General features: G+C 44.2%; 1 protein-coding gene across 3 annotated transcripts in view; it reads left to right on the top strand.

Annotated features, from left to right (window-relative positions):
* The window catches only part of LOC109891664 (arf-GAP with coiled-coil, ANK repeat and PH domain-containing protein 3), a 156627-nt gene that overhangs the window by 46656 nt on the left and 97959 nt on the right, over positions 1-12012 (top strand). For all 3 annotated transcript variants that reach the window (XM_031825776.1, XM_031825775.1, XM_031825777.1), the window contains exon 2: positions 10906-10963. In XM_031825776.1, coding sequence (XP_031681636.1) covers positions 10906-10963 — 58 coding nt within the window. The remainder of the gene's footprint in view (positions 1-10905; positions 10964-12012) is intronic.

Below are 12012 nucleotides of genomic sequence, written 5' to 3'. Positions count from 1 at the left end.
GGTCAGCCTTAGTGTGGTCAGCCTTCGTGTGGTCAGCCTTAATGTGGTCAGCCTTAGTGTGGTCAGCCTTAATGTGGTCAGCCTTAGTGTGGTCAGCCTTAATGTGGTCAGCCTTAGTGTGGTCAGCCTTAGTGTGGCCAGCCTTAATGTGGTCAGCCTTAATGTGGTCAGCCTTAGTGTGGTCAGCCTTAGTGTGGCCAGCCTTAATGTGGTCAGCCTTAATGTGGTCAGCCTTAGTGTGGTCAGCCTTAGTGTGGTCAGCCTTAATGTGGTCAGCCTTAATGTGGTCAGCCTTAATGTGGTCAGCCTTAGTGTGGTCAGCCTTAATGTGGTCAGCCTTAGTGTGGTCAGCCTTAGTGTGGTCAGCCTTAGTGTGGTCAGCCTTTGTCTTGAATATAAATGTATGGAGTTGGATGGTGATGAATGAATCCTCCACACAATGTGTTAATTTATATAACAAACTGACCCCAGCCCCCCGACACATAAACTACTGCAGCATAAATACTGGAGGCTGAGACAGGAGGTGATGTGTGTGTGTGATGAATGAATCCTCCAATGTGTTAATTTTCTATATTCTTTTTGATCAGGAATAATATTTGATTTGATGTGTATGAAATGTACCTAAAAGGACAGAAATATACTTAAAAGGACATTAATTTACATAATAATAGTTGCATTTCCAAATGTGATAATCATAATTTAGTGACTGCTAAGAGTTCCTTTTGATGTCCTGGGATCTTGTAAAAGACAGACTAACTTTCTGTTTTGTCAGCTTTAGACTCCAGGCATATATATATATATATATTATATTATATATTTTATTTTTATCTCTTAGCACTTGTGTTCTTTTGATGAATGCTTTTATGTTTTGAGAAGGCGAGACACATTTTGAAAACATATTTACTGTTTTTCCAAAACCGACATTGTTCTAAAAAGTGCTCATAAACGATTGAGAAAAAGCTCTAATATTCTGCAATTAAAAAAAACGTTTTATTTTTTTACAAATAAATAAATCCAACAAACATGAATTCTCGTAGAAACAGCAACTCTTTGCTGTATGTGTCACGCCTTGGTCATTGTATTTTGTGTTTTCGTTATATATTTGGTCAGGCCAGGGTGTGACAGGGGTTTATGTTGTTGTAATTCGTATTGGGGTTTGTAGTATTTGGGATCGCGGCTGATTAGGGGTGTTGTATAGGCTTGGCTGCCTGAGGCGGTTCTCAATCAGCTGTCAGGTGATTCTCGTTGCCTCTGATTGGGAACCGTATTTAGGTAGCCTGAGTTCGCTTTGTCTTTCGTGGGTGATTGTTCCTGTCTCTGTGTAGTTTCACCAGATAGGCTGTATTAGGTTGGTGGGTGATTGTTCCTGTCTCTGTGTAGTGTTCACCAGATAGGCTGTATTAGGTTTCACGTTCCGTTTGTTGTTTTTGTATTTATTAGTTATTTCATGTATCGTCACTTTTCCTTCATTAAAGATCATGAGTAACCACCACGCTGCATTTCGGTCCGACTCTCTTTCAACAAACGAAGAACGCCGTTACAGTATGTTGTTGAATCTCTCTCTAGTCATGGTTTTACGAGGTTTGAAATCTCACCGTATCAACTTTGCTGTGTGTTCTAGGTTTTATTTTACACAGTCTATGGCTCGAGGACACTGTGCAGACACGGTGATCTGATTGGCCAGCGGTAGGTCTATAGGTGCACTTGATTGGCTATCTGGGCCTGCCGGGTAGGCTGAGTTCCGCCTCCAGACACATGAAATGGTTTAAAATGGGATCATTTTACCTCCCGGTGCCAGAGCTGCTGAATCCAGTGAACAGAGATGGAACCACAAGGATTTCTCATTGGATGTTTTTTTACAGAAATGTTTGGTGGTTGATTTTGGAGATCGACCAGTCGATCATTTGGTGACCACTGCTGCGCACACACACACACACACACACACACACACACACACACACTAGAGCGTAACCTTGACATCATGACAGCTTTGTGTTAGATTATTGATTTCTCCAACCCTCTAAAATGCCTGTTCACATGAGTGCCCCAACATATGTGTGTGTGTGTGTGCGCACAACCTTGAAAGGCAGTGTAGAAAGTCATGCCCTTGTTGAAGGAGGCAGAACTGAGTGATTTCCCCTTAGATAAGCCAGCTGCAAAGTCAGAATTGGTATTTGCAAAAATTCATGAAAATTTACTTTTTGATCTTAATTCTAGGCTAGGCATTAGGGTTAGGAGTGTGGTTAAGGTTAGGATTAAAGTCAGGGTTAAGGTTAGGGTTAAAATCAGATTGTATGACTTTGTGGCTGTGCCAGCTAGTGACCACTCTGCAGAGCTGCCTCCAGAACAAGATTCATGACAAAAAAGGCTGTACTGCTCAGAGTTCGTCATGACTTCATGGACTCTGACAGGGAGAAGGGTGTTTTTGCAAACTATGTTTGTAGGATTACCCCTTCCCTTTCTCTCTATCTCTCTCCCTCTCTCTATCTCTCCCTCTCTCCCCCCTCTCTCTATCTCTCCCTCTCTCCTCTCTCTATCTCTCCCTCTCTCTCCTCTCTCTATCTCTCCCTCTCTCCCCTCTCTCTCTCTCTCTCTTTCCCCCCCTCTATCTCTCCCTCTCTCCCCCCCTCTCTCCTCTCTCTATCTCTCCCTCTCTCCATCTCTCCCTCTCTCCCCCCTCTCTCTCTCTTTCCCCCTCTCTCTCTCTTTCCCCCTCTCTCCCTCTCTCTCTCTCTCTTTCCCCCCCTCTATCTCTCCCTCTCCCCCCCCCTCTCTCCTCTCTCTCTCTCTCTCCCCCCCCTCTCTCTCTCTCAATTCAATTCAATTCAATTCAATTCAATTCAAGGGCTTTATTGGCATGGGAAACATGTGTTAACATTGCCAAAGCAAGTGAGGTAGACAACATACAAAGTGAATATATAAAGTGAAAAACAACAAAAATTAACAGTAAACATTACACATACAGAAGTTTCAAAACAGTAAAGACATTACAAATGTCATATTATATATATATACAGTGTTCTAACAATGTACAAATGGCTAAAGGACACAAGATAAAATAAATAAGCATAAATATGGGTTGTATTTACAATGGTGTTTGTTCTTCACTGGTTGCCCTTTTCTCGTGGCAACAGGTCACAAATCTTGCTGCTGTGATGGCACACTGTGGTATTTCACCCAGTAGATATGGGAGTTTTTCAAAATTGGATTTGCTTTCGAATTCTTTGTGGATCTGTGTAATCTGAGGGAAATATGTCTCTCTAATATGGTCATACATTGGGCAGGAGGTTAGGAAGTGCAGCTCAGTTTCCACCTCATTTTGTGGGCAGTGAGCACATAGCCTGTCTTCTCTTGAGAGCCATGTCTGCCTACGGCGGCCTTTCTCAATAGCAAGGCTATGCTCACTGAGTCTGTACATAGTCAAGGCTTTCCTTAATTTTGGGTCAGTCACAGTGGTCAGGTATTCTGCCGCTGTGTACTCTCTGTGTAGGGCCAAATAGCATTCTAGTTTGCTCTGTTTTTTTGTTAATTCTTTCCAATGTGTTAAGTAGTTATCTTTTTGTTTTCTCATGATTTGGTTGTGTCTAATTGTGCTGCTGTCCTGGGGCTCTGTAGTGTGTGTTTGTGTTTGTGAACAGAGCCCCAGGACCTGCTTGCTTAGGGGACTCTTCTCCAGGTTCATCTCTCTGTAGGTGATGGCTTTGTTATGGAAGGTTTGTGAATCGCTTCCTTTTAGGTGGTTGTAGAATTGAACAGCTCTTTTCTGGATTTTGATAATTAGTGGGTATCGGCCTAATTCTGCTCTGCATGCATTATTTGGTGTTCTACGTTGTACACGGGGGATATTTTTGCAGAATTCTGCGTGCAGAGTCTCACTTTGGTGTTTGTCCCATTTTGTGAAGTCTTGGTTGGTGAGCGGACCCCAGACCTCACAACCATAAAGGGCAATGGGCTCTATGACTGATTCAAGTATTTTTTGCCAAATCCTAATTGGTATGTTGAAATTTATGTTTCTTTTGATGGCATAGAATGCCCTTCTTGCCTTGTCTCTCAGATCGTTCACAGCTTTGTGGAAGTTACCTGTGGTGCTGATGTTTAGGCCAAGGTATGTATAGTTTTTTGTGTGCTCTAGGGCAACAGTGTCTAGATGGAATTTGTATTTGTGGTCCTGGTGACTGGACCTTTTTTGGAACACCATTATTTTGGTCTTACTGAGATTTACTGTCAGGGCCCAGGTCTGACAGAATCTGTGCATAAGATCTAGGTGCTGCTGTAGGCCCTCCTTGGTTGGTGACAGAAGCACCAGATCATCAGCAAACAGCAGACATTTGACTTCGGATTCTAGCAGGGGGAGGCCGGGTGCTGCAGACTTTTCTAGTGCCCGCGCCAATTCGTTGATATATATGTTGAAGAGGGTGGGGCTTAAGCTGCATCCCTGTCTAACCCCACGACCCTGTGTGAAGAAATGTGTGTGTTTTTTGCCCATTTTAACCGCACACTTGTTGTTTGTATAGCAGACCCTCATGCCAGATTGAGTCGAAGGCTTTTTTGAAATCAACAAAGCATGAGAAGACTTTGCCTTTGTTTTGGTTTGTTTGGTTGTCAATTAGGGTGTGCAGGGTGAATACATGGTCTGTTGTACGGTAATTTGGTAAAAAGCCAATTTGATATTTGCTCAGTACATTGTTTTCATTGAGGAAATGTACGAGTCTGCTGTTAATAATAATGCAGAGGATTTTCCCAAGGTTACTGTTGACACATATTCCACGGTAGTTATTGGGGTCAAATTTGTCTCCACTTTTGTGGATTGGGGTGATCAGTCCTTGGTTCCAAATATTGGGGAAGATGCCAGAGCTATGTATGATGTTAAAGAGTTTTAGTATAGCCAATTGGAATTTGTTGTCTGTATATTTGATCATTTCATTGAGGATACCATCGACACCACAGGCCTTTTTGGGTTGGAGGGTTTTTATTTTGTCCTGTAACTCTTTCAATGTAATTGGAGAATCCAGTGGGTTCTGGTAGTCATTAATAGTTGATTCTAAGATCTGTGTTTGATCATATATATGTTTTTGCTCTTTATTCTTTGTTATAGAGCCAAAAAGATTGGAGAAGTGGTTTACCCATACATCTCCATTTTGGATAGATAATTCTTCGTGTTGTTGTTTGTTTAGTGTTTTCCAATTTTCCCAGAAGTGGTTAGAGTCTATGGATTCTTCAATTGCATTGAGCTGATTTCTGACATGCTGTTCCTTCTTTTTCCGTAGTGTATTTCTGTATTGTTTTAGTGATTCACCATAGTGAAGGCGTAGACTCAGGTTTTCCGGGTCTCTATGTTTTTGGTTGGACAGGTTTCTCAATTTCTTTCTTAGATTTTTGCATTCTTCATCAAACCATTTGTCATTATTGTTAATTTTCTTCGGTTTTCTATTTGAGATTTTTAGATTTGATAGGGAAGCTGAGAGGTCAAATATACTGTTAAGATTTTCTACTGCCAAGTTTACACCTTCACTATTACAGTGGAACGTTTTACCCAGGAAATTGTCTAAAAGGGATTGAATTTGTTGTTGCCTAATTGTTTTTTGGTAGGTTTCCAAACTGCATTCCTTCCATCTATAGCATTTCTTAATGTTACTCAGTTCCTTTGGCTTTGATGCCTCATGATTGAGTATTGCTCTGTTTAAGTAGACTGTGATTTTGCTGTGGTCTGATAGGGGTGTCAGTGGGCTGACTGTGAACGCTCTGAGAGACTCTGGGTTGAGGTCAGTGATAAAGTAGTCTACAGTACTACTGCCAAGAGATGAGCTATAGGTGTACCTACCATAGGAGTCCCCTCGAAGCCTACCGTTGACTATGTACATACCCAGCGTGCGACAGAGCTGCAGGAGTTGTGACCCGTTTTTGTTGGTTATGTTGTCATAGTTGTGCCTAGGGGGGCATATGTGGGAGGGAATGCTGTCACCTCCAGGCAGGTGTTTGTCCCCCTGTGTGCTGAGGGTGTCCGGTTCTTGTCCGGTTCTGGCATTTAGGTCGCCACAGACTAGTACATGTCCCTGGGCCTGGAAATGATTGATTTCCCCCTCCAGGATGGAGAAGCTGTCTTCATTAAAATATGGGGATTCTAGTGGGGGGATATAGGTAGCACACAGGAGGACATTTTTCTCTGTTAGGATAATTTATTTTTGAATTTCTAGCCAAATGTAGAATGTTCCTGTTTTGATTAATTTAATGGAGTGAGTTAGGTCTGCTCTATACCAAATTAGCATACCCCCTGAGTCCCTTCCCTGTTTCACACCTGGTAGTTTGGTGGATGGGACTACCAGCTCTCTGTAACCTAGAGGGCAACCAGTGGGTCCATCTCCTCTATACCAGGTTTCTTGCAGGATGACAATGTCTGTATTACCGATTTCTTTGGTGAAGTCCGGGTTTCTGCTCTTTAGGCCAAAGGCAGATGACCTCAGGCCTTGGATATTCCAGGATAATATAGTGAAGGCTTTTTGTTCCATATAGTGTCCAATGTTGTTGGTCGTGGTTTAGCCTCAGGCCAGTACCCCCCCTCTCTCTCCCCCCCCCCCCCTCTCTCTCTTGTTATTAATGTGTTAATAGATGCTACACTACAGACAGAACAGCAGTTACTTTTTTTATGCACAGTGTTAGAGGGATTGATGTCAACCATTAACAGGAGGAGGGAGAGAGCAGAGATTGAAATGGGATGTAGTGGATAGAGAAGAGGCCTAAATCTGAACTGTGGAATTCTGGGAATGTGTTCAAGTAAAACCCCCCAGTGACGCCTCTAGCACTCCGATGCAGTGCCTTAGACCGCTGCGCCACTCAGGAGGCCCGAGCTGTTATTAGATTTTTAAAGAAACTCCCTTCAATAGAAGGACATTGTATTTTGTGTTATTGGATGAGTCACGTTGGTTAGTCAGCTGTTTGGAAGAGAAGTAAAGAGTGTGAGCTTGGTGTTGTGATTGTGAGGTCACCATCTCCCGGGGGACAACTGATGTGTGTTCTAGAACACAGGTGTGAAGTTCTCTCTCGCCACGGAAACAATCTGTGGGTGTTCCGACCATAAACTCATGGGTACACTTTGACTGGTAAACTAATGGGTAAACTTTGACTAGTAAACTAATGGGTAAACTTTGACTAGTAAACTCATGGGAACACTTTGACTAGGAATGGCTGCCTGGTATTGTGATGCAATAATTAATAATTATTAATAATAATAATAATCAACTGATGCTGGATTGCCATGGTAATGTAGAATGTTCATTCAATATATACTATGGGATGTGGCTCATGCAATGGAATGTATTTTTTGTAATGTCAATTGAGATGACACAACAAATCACAGCACAGATTGAAGAGTACACTTCCTGCTTTTACTTCCTGGCATGGATACACTCAAAATGGCTGCCAGTCCAATCCATTATGCATTAACTTGAATGGAGATGTCCTTTCTACTCATTCTTATTTCTATGGTTCCCAAAGTCCTAAATCATCTCAGGATTCTCTCTCCCTCCATCCTGTGACATCTGTCTCATTCACCCCAGTTTACTCCTCTAATCTCTACCCCCACCAGTGTCCTTCATGTCTACCCCCAGCAGTATCCTTCATCTCTACCCCCACCAGTGTCCTTCATGTCTACCCACACCAGTGTCCTACATCTCTACCCCCACCAGTGTCCTTCATCTCTACCCCCAGCAGTGTCCTTCATCTCTACCCCCACCAGTGTCCTTCATCTCTACCCCCACCAGTGTCCTTCATCTCTACCCCCACCATCTCTACTCTACCGCTGTAGTTTCAGCCACATGACTCTAGGCTATATACTGTACTGTACTTGGACAGTTGTGTTTCATCTTTCATTACCTGAAGTTGGCCATACATTACCTGTAGTTGGCCATACATTACCTGTAGCTGGCCATACATTACCTGTAGCTGACCATACATTACTGGCCATACATTACCTGTAGTTGGCCATACATTACCTGTAGCTGGTCATACATTACTGGCCATACATTACCTGTAGATGGCCATACATTACCTGTAGTTGGCCATACATTACCTGTACATGGCCATACATGACCTGTAGCTAACCATACATTACCTGTAGTTGGTCATACATTACTGGCCATACATTACCTGTAGTTGGTCATACATTACTGGCCATACATTACCTGTAGCTGGCCATACATTACCTGCAGCTGGCCATACATTACCTGTAGTTGGTCATACATTACTGGCCATACATGACCTGTAGCTGGCCATACATGACCTGTAGCTGGCCACACATTACCTGCAGCTGGCCATACATTACCTGTAGCTGGCCATACATTACCTGTAGCTGACCATACATTACCTGTAGCTGGCCATACAGTACCTGTAGCTGGCCATACATTACCTGTAGCTGGCCATACATTACCTGTAGCTGGCCATACATTACTGGCCATACATTACCTGTGGCCATACATTACCTGTAGCTGTGTGTGTATTAGGTGGTAGATGGTGAATGCCCAGCTGCCCCCTGACTGCCTTCTCTCCCCCTTGGGGTTTACTATTCCATTAGACCAAAAAATATAAACACACACACACACACACACACACGAAGTGGTCAGTTGTCATGGTAACCCCCTATATGTGGGCCGTGGAGGGGGTCCCTCAGGCCTCAGCATGCTTCTCTAAGTGGCTTCACACACACACACACACACACACACACACACACACACACACACACACACACACACACACACACACACAAACAGAACAAATTCAGTCAGTGTGTCCTACAGACAGCCAGGGGGCATAAGGCCATTAGACCGACCTATCACGTTAGCCACCCCCCCCCCCCAGGGGGTGGGACCATGCACATCCACGGTCCCGTCAGCCCAGCCAGACAATTCATTATCTTGATCTCCACTGTAAAAAAGCATTGACACATTATTTCCCATTGCTTCTAGCCTAACGTTTGTTTTTTCAACAGTGGGGGGGGTGGCCGGGGGGTCGGGAGGGGGGTCGGGGGGTCGGGAGGGGGGGGGGGGTGTACAAATGTTGACGTCTTTGCAAAATGGTCTAAATATTGACATTTGATCTCCACTGTCCTATTGAGAGTTAACGTGTCGGGACGAGATGGACATCTTTTCAGCCAGTCGAAATATTGAATCAGCGTGACTTTTATGGCTCTAATCAAAGAAATGGCAGTATCATTATAACGATACTGATATTATCAGTATTATGGCTGTATCAGTAGAACAAGCGGTCAAACGACATGAAGTGCAGCTACTTTTGCTGTTATTCTATCTGCACGGATTGACGTAACTGTGTTAGCCGTAGTTGGATAACTAGCATGCAACAAACGACTGGGTCACGTCTATAGATATAGAACAAAAAGACTTCACGACTGGGTCACGTCTATAGATATAGAACAGAAAGACTGGGTCACGTCTATAGATATAGAACAAAAAGACTGGGTCACGTCTATAGATATAGAACAAAAAGACTGGGTCACGTCTATAGATATAGAACAAAAAGACTGGGTCACGCCTATAGATATAGAACAAAAAGACTGGGTCACGTCTATAGATATAGAACAAAAAGACTTCCCGACTGGGTCACGTCTATAGATATAGAACAAAAAGACTTCCCGACTAGGTCACGTCTATAGATATAGAACAAAAAGACTGGGTCACGTCTATAGATATAGAACAAAAAGACTTCACGACTGGGTCACGTCTATAGATATAGAACAAAAAGACTGGGTCACGTCTATAGATATAGAACAAAAAGACTCCACGACTGGGTCACGTCTATAGATATAGAACAAAAAGACTTCCCGACTGGGTCACGTCTATAGATGTAGAACAAAAAGACTTCACGACTGTGTCACGTCTATAGATATAGAACAAAAAGACTGGGTCACGTCTATAGATATAGAACAAAAAGACTGGGTCACGTCTATAGATATAGAACAAAAAGACTTCCCGACTGGGTCACGTCTATAGATATAGAACAAAAAGACTACACGACTGGGTCACGTCTATAGATATAGAACAAAAAGACTCCACGACTGGGTCACGTTTATAGATATAGAACAAAAAGACTCCACGACTGGGTCACGTCTATAGATATAGAACAAAAAGACTTCCCGACTGGGTCACGTCTATAGATATAGAACAAAAAGACGTCTATGGTAACCTGACTGATTGTCACGAACGTTGGTTGAATTAATGGACCAAGGCGTAGCGTGTGTAGAGTTCCACATGTTTTAATAAATGAAACTCACCAAAAACAACAAAACACCAAAAACAAACCGAACAAACGAAACGTGAAGTAAATGCAGTGTTAACAGGCACTACGCAAAAACAAGACCCCACAAACAACAGGTGGGAAAAGGCTGCCTAAATATGATCCCCAATCAGAGACAACGATAGACAGCTGCCTCTGATTGGGAACCATACCATACCATCTCTCCATCTCTCCTCTCCTCTCCATTTATCCTCTCCATCTCTCCTCTCCATCTCTCCTCTCCTCTCCATCTCCATCTCCATCTCTTCTCTCCATCTCTCCTCCTCATCTCATCTCTCCTCTCCATCTCTCCTCTCCATCTCCATCTCTCCTCTCCATCTCCATCTCTTCTCTCCATCACTCATCTCCATCTCTCCATCTCTCCATCTCTCCTCTCCTCTCCATCACTCATCTCTCCATCTCTCCATCTCTCCATCTCTCCATCTCTCCTCCTCTCCTCTCCTCTCCTCTCCTCTCCTCTCCTCTCCTCTCCTCTCCTCTCCTCTCCTCTCCTCTCCTCTCCTCTCCTCTCCTCTCCTCTCCTCTCCTCTCCTCTCTTCCCTGATCATAGATCTGTATGATGCTGACCTGTCTGTTTGTCTTGTGTGTCTTGTGTTTCTGCAGGGCTGGCATCAATGAGGTGGAGACGGATGTGGTGGAGATCGAAGCTAAACTAGAAAAGGTACTGGAATAACATCTCTGTCTCTGTCCCTGTCCCTGAACCTGTCTCTGTCCCTGACCATGTCTCTGTCCCTGACCATGTCTCTGTCCCTGACCATGTCTCTGTCCCTGACCATGTCTCTGACCCTGACCATGTCTCTGTCCCTGACCATGTCTCTGTCCCTGACCATGTCTCTGTCCCTGACCATGTCTCTGTCCCTGACCATGTTTCTGTCTCTGTCCCTGTCCCTGAACCTGTCTCTGTCCCTGACCATGTCTCTGTCCCTGACCATGTCTCTGTCCCTGACCATGTCTCTGTCTCTGTCCCTGACCATGTTTCTGTCTCTGACCATGTCTCTGTCCTTGTCCCTGACCATGTCTCTGTCTCTGACCATGTCTCTGTCCTTGTCTCTGACCATGTTTCTGTCTCTGACCATGTCTCTGTCTCTGACCATGTCTCTGTCCCTGACCATGTCTCTGTCTCTGACCATGTCTCTGTCCCTGACCATGTCTCTGTCCCTGACCATGTCTCTGTCTCTGTCCCTGACCATGTCTCTGTCTCTGACCATGTTTCTGTCTCTGTCTCTGACCATGTCTCTGTCTCTGACCATGTCCCTGTCTCTGTCTCTGACCATGTCCCTGTCTCTGTCTCTGACCATGTCCCTGTCTCTGTCCCTGACCATGTCTCTGTCTCTGACCATGTCTCTGTCCCTGACCATGTCTCTGTCCCTGACCATGTCTCTGTTTCTGTCCCTGACCATGTCTCTGTCCCTGACCATGTCTCTGTCTCTGTCCCTGACCATGTCTCTGTCCCTGACCATGTCTCTGTCTTTGTCCCTGACCATGTCTCTGTCTCTGTCTCTGACCATGTCTCTGTCTCTGTCCCTGACCATGTCTCTGTCTCTGACCATGTTTCTGTCTCTGTCTCTGACCATGTTTCTGTCTCTGTCCCTGATCCTGTCTCTGTCCCTGACCATGTTTCTGTCTCTGTCCCTGAACCTGTCTCTGTCCCTGACCATGTCTCTGTCTCTGTCCCTGACCATGTCTCTGTCTCTGTCCCTGACCATGTCT

Source organism: Oncorhynchus kisutch, linkage group LG5 (assembly GCF_002021735.2).
Source record: "Oncorhynchus kisutch isolate 150728-3 linkage group LG5, Okis_V2, whole genome shotgun sequence".
In the NCBI taxonomy this organism is placed as follows: Eukaryota; Metazoa; Chordata; class Actinopteri; order Salmoniformes; family Salmonidae; genus Oncorhynchus; species Oncorhynchus kisutch.
Note: the sequence above shows the minus strand (reverse complement) of the source record. Positions and strands in the feature narration are given on the sequence as shown.